General features: G+C 42.8%; 1 protein-coding gene across 2 annotated transcripts in view; it reads right to left on the bottom strand.

The window, feature by feature from the left end:
• Window positions 1-4,053: 4,053 nt before the first annotated feature.
• The window catches only part of LOC115532225 (anthrax toxin receptor 2), a 35,462-nt gene continuing 25,151 nt past the window's right edge, over window positions 4,054-14,364 (bottom strand). For both annotated transcript variants that reach the window (XM_030341860.1, XM_030341859.1), the window contains 6 exons: window positions 7,059-7,154; window positions 6,500-6,553; window positions 5,935-6,030; window positions 5,358-5,531; window positions 5,174-5,254; window positions 4,054-4,743 (listed from right to left, as the gene is read on the bottom strand). In XM_030341860.1, the coding sequence (XP_030197720.1) occupies window positions 4,705-4,743; window positions 5,174-5,254; window positions 5,358-5,531; window positions 5,935-6,030; window positions 6,500-6,553; window positions 7,059-7,154 (540 nt within the window). In that variant the 3' untranslated portion in view covers window positions 4,054-4,704. The remainder of the gene's footprint in view (window positions 4,744-5,173; window positions 5,255-5,357; window positions 5,532-5,934; window positions 6,031-6,499; window positions 6,554-7,058; window positions 7,155-14,364) is intronic.

Raw genomic sequence — 14,364 nt, 5'->3', positions numbered from 1 at the left:
AATGGGGAATTGCCGAGAACTGATGGCGGTCGAAGCCAATTAAATGCATGGTCAGAGGAGAATGAGTGGAGAGTTGCTATCATTTAGCAACGCAGCAACGAGCGCTGGAGCTAGTCAATGAACAGCAGTGCATACAATAACGACACTTTTATTTATTTTAACTGTCAGTGAATAGCACCGAGTGAAAGTCAAAGTTTTCTTTATATCTAGTGACAGCGATTATGTATATATAATGATGCTCAGAATTTTGCTAAAAACTCCCAGGGGGGGTAGTGCCAGTAAAATGTTTGTGACAAACAATGTGCCCACTTTCATTGATGTTCTGAGAAATTTTATGTATAGATTCATGGACAGATGGGTCTTTGAACATGATTATTGTGTCTCTAATTGATATCTCTCAGAGTGACACAAGGTACTCATCTTGCTTCTGGAAACATTGGACCCGAAGCTTGAAGGCCTATGTGTTTTAAATATGTTTGCATTATAATTGATAATGAATCATTTCAGTGGCGTAACTATCGGTAAGCAGGGTATGCGGGCGCGTATGGGCCCGGGCCAATCAGGGGCCCGAAAAAGATAAAAATAAAAATAATAAAAATCGCTCCATCGCCCCCCCCCCGTCAACAATCGCTCCGAACCCCCCCCATCAACAATCGTAACGAAGCCCCCCGGGGGGGGGGGGGGGGGGGCCCGCCTTGAACATCCTGCATACGGGCCCGTCGTTGCCTTGTTACGCCACTGCCTCATTTGCATTCCTTCTTAAATGTTTTATATTGTTTTATATATGCGTGTGTGTGTGTGTGTGTGTGTGTGTGTGTATGTGTGTATATATGTGTATACATATATATATATATATATATATATATATTAGAGCTGTCAGTTAAACGCGTTATTAACGGCGTTAACGCAAACCAAATTTAACGGCGTTAAATTTTTTATCGCGCGATATATATATATATATATATATATATATATATATATATTAGAGCTGTCAAGCGATTAAAATATTTAATCGTGATTAATCGCCTTAATGTCATAGTTAACTCTAATTAATCGCGATTAATCGCAAATTCTTTTTCTATGCTAAATATCCCTTGATTTTTTTGTCCCATAATTCTTCTCATTTTAATTCTCTTATCAACATGGTGAAGTGCATCGGCTTGCCTTGTGCAAATGATTTTTTATTGATAACAACATTGGCATATACACTGATCAAAACAGGACGATACAAAAAAAGAGCCTATAGTGCAATTAAACGACTGCTTTGAACAAATGTAATTTGAACATAGCAGTCAGGCTACTGCTTCTTTTTTTTGAGCCAAAGAATTTTTATTTTTTTTTTAAATAAAATAATTGCGTTAATCGCGCGATAAAAAATTTAACGCCGTTAAATTTGGTTTGCGTTAACGCCGTTAATAACGCGTTTAACTGACAGCTCTAATATATATATATATATATATGTATATATATATCGGGCCTTCTCAGTTGCTGCCCCCACCCTTTGGAATTCACTCCCCTCCCACATCAAAGTCTCTCCAACCCTCGCTTCTTTCAAATCTGCCCTCAAAACATACCTTTTCACACTAGCCTTCCCCACCTAACTCCCACCTTATTCTTCATGTTTAACCTCTGTTTATTCCTAGTCTGTCTTACATAGTTTTCATAGGGCGATATGTAAAGCGTCTTAGAGTACCATATTAAGCGCTATATAAATTGTATTTATTATTATTATTATTATTATTATTATTATATATGTGTATATGTATGTGTATGTGTGTAAATATATATATGTGTGTGTGTGTGTGTATATATGTGTATTTATATGTGTGTGTGTATATATATGTGTAGTGTGCTGTCTATGTGGACCTTCCTCTGTCTTGAATAGAGTTATAATAATATGTCATAAGTAACGGTAAACTTAGTCAGAAGATCTAGAAATAGAAGGCTTAGCTAGCTAACGGCCCTAAAGCTAAGGCCACACTGCACGCGTTACTCGGGTTATAAAACGTGCATAACACGCCTAACTTGACGCTTCATCATTGTGTGTCACAAAAATTGTTCAACGCGCCTAACACGCCTGTGGCTGCGATGGATTTAGGAGTCGTCAATTGAGATGTCAATCATGGGATATTGCCCAATATCCCGAGATAGCAAACCAATCAAATTGCGCCATCTTTGGAGGTTTACGTGTAGCATATAATAACTATAGATAATATGTCTTTATCTATGTATCTGTATAATATGCTGAACACTCTCTTACTAGTCCTAGATGGTCTCAATGCGGCTTTGGTCCGTGTCTCCCCAACATGACGTCATGCAATGTATTCTTGGGGAAATGAGAATCAATAGTAAACCGCTAAAATACTTTTTCGTATTACATTCCGTTTTGTGATACCTAACAACATTAAATACAATAAATAACAGTTTAAATCTTTATTACCAACAAGCAAATTGCACAAATTCGTTGGAAAATAAACCCTGCAACACGGCCTACATTCCTGAACTGCATGAAGCCTCATTCACATGGTGAAAATGTCTAGCCTATTGATAAGCACACAACACCAAGAAAACCACAAGAGAATTAAGGGCTTTCTTAAAAGAGTACAGATGTGAAAATTTGCACTGTTAATGTTATCCACCCAATGATATTGGGTTGAGACTTTGGACGTTTTGCTTTTCTATGAAACTGTGAGAAAAGTAAACATTTTTAGAGCAGAAGACCAGGGTGAAAAAGATGCATCTGATTTTAGAGATTAATATGATGAAAGAATTTTGAGTCCAGGTCAATCTCGTAAGGAGAAATAAGGCTGCTTCATATTTTTTTTAAATAGCGCCACCTTTGGGTGCAATACCACAATTTGGGTTTATTAGTAGTGGTGGGTATTGATATCCACCTAATAATAGTCTTATGTTTAGACAATAACAAAATGGTCATATAAGAAAAATGGGCTAACTGCTCCAACTTTATTGGCCAATATTTCTCAAATGGAACTAAGTAAAACAAATTCTGTTCGGTGATTTTTGTGAGGCTTGGTCTAAAGATTTCATGTGGCCATTTTGGTGAATTTTTGATTATTTTTGTAGCCTGTGAATCTTTTTATCATGTTTAGCTTTAATATGAAATTGCGGGAAAAGGTTTTATAAATACGTCTGATTCTAGAGATTAATATTCTGAAAGAATTTTTAGTCCAGGTCAATCTGGTGAGGAGAAATAAGCCTAATTCATGATTTTTTTACAATAGCGCCACCTTTGGGTGCAGTACCACAGATTTGGGTTCCTGGGTATATAGGGGGTTATTGGTAACCATACCTGAGAATTTCAAGAGTTTTTGACTTATGGTATAGGCTGAATGTACGTATGTATGAAAGTATGACTTTTACAGAATTTGAGGAAAAAAAAAATGTTACAGAAACAATAGGGCCCAAGCAGCCTTTCTGCTCGGACCCCTAATAACAAAGCTAATTAGTTGACACTGACTGCTTACTGCTATACAATAATGTCAGTATTGTCTAACTGAACGCTAATGTGTACCACACTGAGCTTTATAGATGCTGTTTTCAGCAGGAGGTAAAAGTTTACTTGGAAAGGTCAATACTGTAGTACACAAAAAATGATATTACTGTATGTGTCTCTACAGTAAATGTATTTCTTTAGCAATTTGTTGTGAATAAAAATATGTGAATGAATAACTAAACAACACCACCACCACCACCACCACCACCACCACAAACATCCCTACCACAACCACCAACAATAACATCACCACCAGCACCACCAGTGGTGGTTCTTATTGTGGTGCGTACAAGAAAATAATTGTTTAGAGATTAAAATGTATTGTTTGGAAAAAAATACTCTCATTCCAGAATTCATCCAAAGCGGTTGAGGAAATATGTGAAACCAGGAACAAACCACGGAACCACAAAACAGAAAGTAGCAGAGAGTTACATACAAATGAAGCACCCTGTGTATAACCTTTAAAGTCATTTAACAACAGCACCTCAAGTGAGCACACCAGATTTCAGAAAAAAACATTCCTCATTGACATTATCAGATAAAAAAATAAGAATTATATTTATTATTTTATACATTTTTATTTGAATTTATATTACCTTTCAAAAGGTAAACTCTAAAAAAAGAATTATTTGGGGCACATGATTTTAACCAGGACCAGTCAGCAATATAGACTTTTACGCAAATAAAACCCTGAAACCCTTTGTCAATCAGTTTTCTTCATCAGTATGTAACTTCAGATTGCTACCACTGTTATTGGTAGCTGCATGTTGAACTTCATGTTTGAAACTCAAGATCAATAGCGTCTCTGAACAGATAAAAGTAACACTTTTACCAACAGATATTTACACACAACCATCGTCTATATCTGTTTGAGGAGGCAAATGTTCATTTTGAACATAGCCTTTAAAACCCTTTCTATGAAGCTGTGTGTTTTTGGATGTGTGTGTGTGTGTGTGTGTGTGTGTGTGTGTGTGTGTGTGTGTGTGTGTGTGTGTGTGTGTGTGTGTGTGTGTGTGTGTGTGTGTGTGTGTGTGTGTGTGTGTGTGTGTGTGTGCGAGAGAGTGTAACCATGCCATAATTTAACCGTTCCGTCTGTCCACTCTCAGTATTTTCCACTAACAGGTTATCTTAGCCTCTCTCTCCTATTGCACTGTAGCAGTCTTTTTCTCCTACTGTCCTGTTTGGTCTCTCTATTGATGCTGCACTCTGGTGAAGTTGATGCAGCGTCCCTGTAACAACAAACAATTGGATTCATTCATAAAACATATATAGGTCATAACATAATGTGGACATGTTTTATGATTACTATGTGTTTATGTGTTTCTAACTATATTAATATTCAGATTCACAGTCATCATACTGTGACGTGGTAAGGGGTTAGCTAGAGGGTCAGGGAGGGAGTTATGGGGGTGACTCCAAGTTTTAAGTGAACTGGTTTGGTTGCCATTCATTCATTCATTTAGTAGGCATTTTTATCCAAAGCATGGAAAAATTATCCTTGGTACGACCGCCGGCGGTGAAAGGATAACACTTTATTCTACAGTAGGTTGGATAAGGGTTATGGTTCGGCTAGGACAGGGCTAGTCCAGAGGTCATAGGGCACGGTTTGACCGGGGGGGGGGGGGGGGGGGGGGGGTCATAGGTCACGGTCAGTCTTACCTGGTCCTGGGATGAGGGTCTCATGATGGCCACTCTATCATACTGTCGCAGTAACAATGCCCCCAGCGCGTCCATATGGCCCTGGGACAGAGAAGGGGAGGTTTGTGTGACCATAACCTGGGCCAACATCGAACAAGTCATCATTCAGACCCATCCCAGCCTCCACGTTGTCATCGGCACCCACCTTGATGGGAGTGTACCATCGGGACGCTACCGGGGGGATGTATTCGGGAGGTGGTCTGGGCGGGGGTTTGGGTAAGATGGGCTCGTCCACCTGGTCAGGCATGGTCACCACAGCGTTCTTAGCCTTCTCCAGGCGGGCGCCCTCCTCCGTGGAACCCTTGTCGCCCCAGCGCACCTTCACCAAGAGACACCCAGAGCCCTAATGTTAGGATGCACTCACCTCCACAGACACACCCAGAGCCCTCAATTTAGGACACACTCACCTCCACAGACACACCCAGAAACAACTCGGACACAAACACATCGATTTATGTCAGGAGGTACCATAATACTAATAACTAATACTTATTTACCTTACCTTACATCTTATCTTATCCAAGCTCATCTTGAAATTCCAATTTTAATACCACATATTACATCTCTCCATCAGGACATCAGTTATGTCTTCTTATGTACTCACCTTCCCTTTGAGCCCTCACCAATATGCCGATTTAAATAAAATCTGCCTATAAATTACATTTTGTCCCATTTGTTTTTCTGAGACGTGTCGTTATCAGTGAGGTCAGGTGTGGACTGACCTCCATGCGCTTGATGCCCCCGGCGCCGCGGCCGCCGTAGTACGAGGCGTCCACCTGGGGCCACCTGTGTCTGGGCAGGGCGTCGTCCTCCGGCTCCTACACACAACCAGACTGTTGACACCACTCCTGACCCGGTACAGTCACCACAGGGAGCGCAGCCTAGGGGGTACCTGTACCCTAGGGTGACAGACCCCTAGGGATATACCCCAGGGGGTATTTTTACCCCAGGGGGTACGTTTACCCCAGGGTGTACCTGTACCCCAGTAGGTATGGGTACCCTAGGCGGTATGCGTACCCTAGGTGGTATGTGTACCCTATCCAGTATGTGTACCCTATCCAGTATGTGTACCCTAGGGGTACAGGTACCCCCTGGGGTAAACTTACCTGTACCTTAGCGGGTACCTGTTACCTTGGAGGAATATGTACCCTAGGGTATGCCAAGCAGATGTAAGGGGGTACTTGAATAATCTATTCAGGGGGGTACTTGAATAGATTATTCAAGTACCCCCAAGTAAGAATATATTATTAATAAGTAACATAGTATTATTATGAGTAGGGTACTTACGGGTGGAGGGGGAGGAGGAGGAGGGGGGCGGGCCGGAGGAGGGTCTCGGATCACCTGACACATGATCACATGACTCCATGGTCATACTGATACAAGCACTTAGCTGAGCTAAAGCAGTGTCTCAATGTTGCTCTATCTGCCTCTCTGATCTATCTCTTATCTTTCTCTCTCACTCCAAACTCAGAAATGTATCGCAGTTTTGCAGGAGAAGTGCTAAATTAATGAAGTTTTTTTCAATTTTGCTGATCTAGAATTACATGGATGTACATATCAAAGTCTTCATGTTGGACTACTTAGCTAAATGCTGTCGTATGTCATGGCACTTTGCAGCAGCTTGTGTTTTTTATCACAGTTTCTAGGCAAATATAACTAAATTATACATTAGTGATATTATTTAAATTTTGGTCTGTAACTCCTTAAAGTAAACTGACATATGTTCATGTAGACTTGTAGTCCATCTGAGCTTTCTGAGTGGCTTTTCACAATGACACGCACACACGCATGCACACGCACACGCACGCACACAAGCACGCACGCACAGACGCACACAAACACTCACCACGGTGCAGCAGAGCGGCCAGAACCACCAGAAGACAGCCAGTGCCGACAGAGCCAACAGAGCCAAGATCAGCCATAGAACCCAAATCCCTTTGGACTGGAGAACACACACACACACACACACACACACACACACACACACACACACACACACACACACACACACACACACACACACACACACACACACACACACACACAAGCACACAGTTAGCACACAGACACAAACAAACAAACACAATTAACAACATTAAATACAAAACATTATATCTACATTTACAGACAGAAAATCGGTAGGGTACCATGTTTAGTCAGGTTATGAAACCATGCAAACGCACACGTTTAGATACATATACATGAGGAGTGGAAAGAGTCTAAAATAAAGCAGTAAACTACACTTTGTTAAAAGTGTAAACTAACACTTGTTTTGGAAAAGCCTGTGATTGTAGATACATTTGCTTCATGTAATCATTGTAGATTAGAGAAGAGATTACAGGATGTGTCCAAGGTACATCATTTAATTTATTTGGTAAATGGACTGCAATTACATAGCACTTCTACCCAAAGCACTTTACAATGTTGCCTAACATTCACCCAATCATGCACACATTCACACACCGACGACAGCGGTGTCAACCATGCAAGGCGACAGCCAGCTCGTTTGGAGCAGTTGGGGTGAGGTGCCTTGCTCAGGAACACCTTTACACGCTAGGACGAGCCGGGAATCGAACTAGCAACCTCGCGGTTACCAACTATCCATGATGAATATAAAGTAGGGTGGACAGGAAATTCTGCTAACAGGAAATGCTGTTGGGGGGGGGGGGGGGGGGGGGGTTGATGTGGTTTGATGTGTACTACATTGATAGCTAATGGGGGTCATTCACAATGATAACCCGTTCAACAACTCTGAGTTATTTATAGTTGTTAATAAAAAGCAGTAAAAACCCATTTATTCAGTCTTACTAACTTACCTATTATGTCATTGTTAAAACTTTTTATTTTTTATGCTTAATAACGTTAATAAATCCTTTATTAAACTGCTAATTATGCATTTTGCAGGTACGGGATCTAAAGCATGAACAATGCTTATTAAGGTTAATAAGTCAGCACATGTTGAGCGAGTGTGATCTGTTTTGTGCCTCATATAATATTAACGATCACCCAACGGTGGTGCAGCGTTGAATAAGGAGGTAATGTCTGGCTTTCAACCCTGCTCTTTATTTGGCAAATACAACGGTTATCTCCAGTCACTGTTGGCCGTGACCACGCCGTACCTCCAGCCGTAACACAGCTTAACCCCAACAAACACGTCACTTCCGGACCCTGACCCTAACGTTGTTCCCCCCCCCCCCCCCCCCCCCCCCCCCCCTCTCGCGAGACAATCCCCCATTAACCTCTACTAATAACATTAGCGCATAACCCAAAACACATGTGAACATTTGCATAGCTGCTGAACGCATAATAACAGAACCACATTAACCCAGCTCGTTACACAGCTCCCCCCCAACAAAGTCCCTCGTCCCGAGGGTCTACACATAGTCTCTGAAACGGGCCATCCGACGTCCCTGTCTCCGCGACTGCGTGGGGGACGCAGGCGCTTCTGCCTGGTGGGAAGCACAACGCCCCTTTGCACTGAAAGGTGTCTGTGGTGGAAAGGGGGAAGGAGGGATGTGAACAGGGGGGTTAGTCACTGTCTCTGGGGAAGTATGTGCAGGGGAAATGGGGCATCGATAGGGCTTGTGTGCCCCTGTGTAGCCGCATGCCATACGCCACCACTCTCTCTCCCTCTGGCCCCGCCTGAGCCAACACTGCACCCATGCCTACGGCGCTGGCATCCGAGTCCAGAGTAAACTGCAACCCGGGGTCCGGGGGGGGGGGGGGGGGGGGGTGAGGATGGGGGCCTCCATCAGGGCCTTCTGGAGGGAGTTGAAGGCTTGTTGGCACTGTGGCGTCCAGGGGAAGTCCATTTCCTTCTGCAGCAGGTGGTGCAGGGGGGTGGCTGTCCAGGAGTAACCTCGCACAAACTTCCTGTAATATGAGACCAGGCCGAGGAGGCATGGCAGAAATTCCCAGAATGAGTCCAACCCACCACCATCGTGGATTCTGTGTTCTTGTCTGCTTCAGGGGGGAGTGGAGCCCCTCTCCCCCGTCTGTGCTGTTGAGCTCCTCCATCCTTCACTGCAACAGCATGGGACATCATGCCCGGGGTCTGTACCGTCCCATCTATATGGGCCCTTGGCCGTTTCCCTGGTCTTTGGAATGCTTGGAGCACTGTCTGAGGAAATGGCCAGGCTGTCCGCATCCCCAGCGGCCAGGGGGCGTTGTCGAGGCCATGTGGCACTTTGCGGCGAATGCATGGAGACAGCCCGTATTAGTTCAGTCATTTCAGCCACCCATGCAGGCTTTACTTGGGCTGTATGAGTGCATGAAGCAGTTCTCACCATAGGACCACTCTCCTCAGGGCTGCCTTCCATGGTCCCGCCTTCCACAATCTCCCTCTCTAGAGCCAGTTCCAGAGCCTCTTGTATGGAGCGGGGATGGGTGAGCTGGGTCTGAACGCGCAGCCCCCTGGGGGTTATGGCTTGGATCAGGGATGGGCAACTGGCGGCACGCGGGTCGAATTTGTGCGGACCGCGAGTTCATTTGTATATATTATTGGTTTTTCAGTCGTCATTTGAACCAAACTGTAATTAATTATGTCAGCCGCTAGATGGCGCTCCCCGAAAATGTAAAGGTATGTAGCCAAGTGGATGGTCTTGGAATTACCACGTCGACCTCACCTCCTCTTCTAGCGGGATTTACAAAAAAAAAGAATTTTACAAACATAAGCGCTCAAAAAAGAAAACTAGAAGAAGAAAATCGCGTTTTCCAGCCAGGATGGGAAACAGATTATCTTTTTACAGATTGCAAAGGAAAACCCATGTGTTTAGTGTGCTTGGAAACAAAATCGGCAATGAAGGATTTCAACTTGAGCCGCCACTACAACGCCACGCACAAAGAAAAGTATGACAAGTACACCGGAGCTGCCAGAGCCGCTATCGTTGCTGATCTCAAGCGAAAAATACACCGTCAGCAAAGCTTTTTTACCAAAGCCAAGACCACACAGGAATCGTCACTGAAAGAATCTTATGTTGTTTCCCTTGAGCTTGCTAAAGCAAAGAAGCCCCTGTCAGATGGTGAAATGGTGAAGCGATGTGCAGTTGAGATGGAGAAAGCTTTTGGAGACGATAACATGGCTAAGAACTTTGAAACGGTCTCTCTGTCCCGACGCACAGTGACCAGAAGAATTTTTGATATTCAAAATCATGTCGAGGGAAAGCTCAGGGAAATCATGAACGACTGCAAGTACTTTTCCTTCCTTACTTTTCCTTTTCGTGATGGATGTAAGCCAGCTCCTCATCTACACACGAGCAGTAAACAGTTCATTTGAAGTGCATGAGGAGTTATTGAAACTGGTGTCTTTGCATGACACTACCAAAGGACAGGACATTTTCAACGCTGTTGAATGTGTTGTGAGTGAGCACGGAGGCTTTGACAAGCTATCAGCTGTTGTTGCTGACGGTGCGCCATCAATGCAAGGAAGACGCACTGGATTCGCCGGGCTTCTCAGACAGAGTGGCGTTGACTGTCCAATACTGCACTGCATCATACATCAGGTTGGTAACGTTATTTTCAGCTATTGTTATCGGTGACAAATAGGGCTGCCCCCAACTAAAAACTTTCCGAGTCGTTGCCACTTTATTCCGGTTATCGACGAATGGTTCGCGGTGCTGTCAGAGATCGGCGGCGGAGGCAGGCACAGAGCGGCCGGGCAAACGCTTTTACTAATGATCCGTTATTTTCTGACTGAACAGCCTCCTGGAAATTATATTTTATCATTTATAAAATTATAAACTAACGAAACTCGTTAAAGCAAGTCATTTGGTGCTTTAAAAGTCACAAATTTTAATCTGAGACAGATTCCACTTCTCTTCCCGTCCTTTCTGGTCGACTAACGTTTGTTCGCCTGTGAGGCAGCCCTAATTTTCAATGTGTTTTTCTTAGTGAGATTTAAAAATAAATAATGACTACAATGTTGCTGAATCCAATTTATTTTATATTGCAGGAGGCCCTCTGTGCCAAGTCTATGAACTTCAGCCATGTCATGGATTTAGTAACGAAAGTTACCAATCTCATTCGAGGAGGAAACAGGTCTCTTAATCATCGGAAGTTTGTAGCCTTTTTGGATGAAGTGAGCGCGGCGTACGGGGATTTACAGATGCATACGGAGATAAGGTGGATGAGCCGCGGGAAATGCTTGGAGAGGTTTTTTGCGCTGCGCTCTGAAATCCCTGTATTTCTCGAGGAGAGCATACGATGTGACACCAGTGCGTACTGAAGTCAACTCAGGGACACAGATTTTCTCTGTGACATGGCCTTCCTTGCAGACATCACATCTCATCTCAACAGTGACGTGCAGTCAGGGTAGGCAAGGTAGGCACTGCCTACCCTGACAAAATTCTAAACGTAAAAATGTTTATCAAATAATTTTATTTAATAAACTTGTATTTGTACCGAGTATTCTTGTGTTTTATATATGCAATATATACGTTATTCCAATTGTTTAGACGTTACGATGACAATTGTATCAGTTACGCAACATCAAATACAAAAAAACGGTAGAATAAGCAGTGCCTTTACTGTCCATTCATTGTGAACGGCAACGAAAAACTAATGTGGCGCATGCGCACTTCGATCCTGTATTCTTTAACATCTACGCCAAAAGGCACAACTCTGCTGTGCCTTTGTACGTAAATATGTTATGCCAGTAATCATCTACGCTACGTATCAAACATGGACCAATCGAAATCGAGATATTACTGGACATTTGTGCAGCTGACGTCATTACACCGGCTACACGTAATCCCCGCGAAACTCAAAAAGTTAAAATGACCATTGGTGTATAAAGTACTCAAAAGCCATACTTAAGTAAAAGTACAGATACCTTACTGGAAAATTACTTAAGTAAAAGTAAAAGTCACCTTTTAGAATAGTACTTAAAAGTATTATAGTATCTGATCTTTACTGTACTTAAGTATCAAAAGTACTTTTCTGATATTAAATGTACTTAAGTACTGAAAGTAAAAGTACAAGTAACTGCTGTTAATAAAAAAGCAAAGGGTAAGAATTTTGAGAATAATGGAGTTTATTTCAACTAACACAAACACAATAGGCAAAACTCCACAAGGCCATAAACACTTCCGGTCCAACCTACCTCCAGGACCTCCTCACCGCTCATTTTAAATCAAGGACACTCAAACCTCCTTGCAGTGTTAAAGTGTGCTATACAAATTAAATTAATTATTTATCATTATTAAAACAGCACCGAAAGTGTGTGTGTGTGTGCGTGCGTGCGTGTGCGTGCGTGTGCGTGTGTGTGTGTGCGCTGGTACACGTTACTTAATATTGATTTTGGTGTCATCCAGGATCGCGGATTTTCGGAAAACTTAAGTCCCTGCCCAAAAAGGGTATTTAAATTAGCTTTGTAGCAAAAATGTCACATATACAGCGTATTGAAGTGTATAAGATAGTGTTGTAATACTGCGTGTACAAACCAGCCTGATACAAATAGTAGAATTTTGATAGCCCTTGCCCTCGTCCTAGCCATGCATTTGTGTGTTGACAGTCGTAGGAGTTTTGATCGACGTAGCAACAGTAACTAAGCAAGGGGGCTTTGCGAACGTGCGCTGGGACAGCTGATTCGCCAAACAGGCTCGCAGTCTGTGTTCTACCACAGTCCCCAACGTTATTCTCATATCTCTCATGATTCTTTTTTTTTTTTCTAAAGATGAGTTGATTTTGTAACGAGTAACGAAGGTTTCAAGGGAAATGTATCGGAGTAAAAGTATCCGTTTTCTTCGCAAAATGTAGCGAAGTAAAAGTAAAAGTACAGAGAAATATAAGTAGTAAAGTAAAGTACAAATATCCAAAAAAACTACTTAAGTACAGTAACGAAGTATTTCTACTTCGCTACTATACAACACTGAAAATGACAGCAGCGACATTTACCGATATTTTAGAGCTAAGAAATTTCTCTAAACTCAACTTTACTAGCAAAAATTAGCTAATGGCAAAGGGGAGGCCTATGCCAACACTTGATGCACTCTTGCAGAAAAAGGGACCGAAAATTGTTCGCTCGTTTCAAACGGATTGGTACGAGAAAAAGGATTGGCTTTGTGGCTGTGCCACCAGTCAGCGGCTGTTCTGCCATCCCTGCCTGCTTTTTTCATCCAGTCAGACTGTTTGGACTGCAACGGGATACTGTGATTTAAACAACCTGCCCGCAGCAATAAATGAGGTAATCTGGCTTGCGTAACTCAGTGCCTACCCACTTACTGACTTCACCGCACGTCACTGCATCTCAATCGCCTGAATTTGCAGTTGCAGGGAAGAGGCCAAACTGTGTCGGATCTGTATGCACACATGAACGCGTTTAATGCTAAACTAGCCCTGTTTAAAGAAGGCTTCCAATCCGACCGTCCGAATTTGGCACACTTCCCCTCATGTGAAGAGATGCGCAAAGATGCTCCCGAATGCGAGGAAACCATGCAAACCAAGTACAAAGCAGAAATCGAAAAACTGCAGCAGCAGTTTAAGAGCCGCTTCCAAGATTTCTACGCCATGCAGCCACGCATCGCATTGTTCACTGACCCGCTCTCTGCTGCTGTCAGCGAGCAGCCCCCTGAGCTGCAGCTTGAACTGTGCGAACTACAGGCAGACCCGTTTTTCCAAGCAAACCGCAACGAGAGGGGAATCTCCTTTTGGAGACTGCTACCAGAGTCCCGATTTCCAATCCTCAGGGATTTTGCACTTTCGATGGCCAGCATGTTTGGGAGCACTTACATCTGCGAGAGCAACTTCTCAATGATGAAGCACATCAAGTCCAAAGAAAGAAACCGACTGACCGATGAGACACTCTTCCAGCTCATGCAGATTGGATGCACCAATATTGAGATTGACATTCAGTCTATTGTGCGCCAGAAGGAGAGGCCACAAGTGTCTCATTAAGACAGGATTTTACAGAGGTAACAATTTTAGAAATATCGTTTGAAAAAAAAAAGAATTGCACTATTAGAGATAGATATGTTTTTGTTTTTGTAGCAATATTAGATAATTGTTTGAGACCCCATTGCACTGAAATAATATATGACTCAAAGAATGTGGATTTTTTCTTTATGTGTAAACTCACAACTCACCCATGGTGAAATGTTGATTTTTCTAATGAAAAATAGAAATGTTCAAAATGTTGGCCCACTAGTGAGCCTTGT

The sequence above is a fragment of the Gadus morhua genome, chromosome 19 (assembly GCF_902167405.1).
Source record: "Gadus morhua chromosome 19, gadMor3.0, whole genome shotgun sequence".
NCBI classification, from domain to species: domain Eukaryota; kingdom Metazoa; phylum Chordata; class Actinopteri; order Gadiformes; family Gadidae; genus Gadus; species Gadus morhua.
The sequence above is the reverse complement of the archived record's forward strand: the minus strand, read 5'-3'. Positions and strand labels throughout refer to the sequence as shown.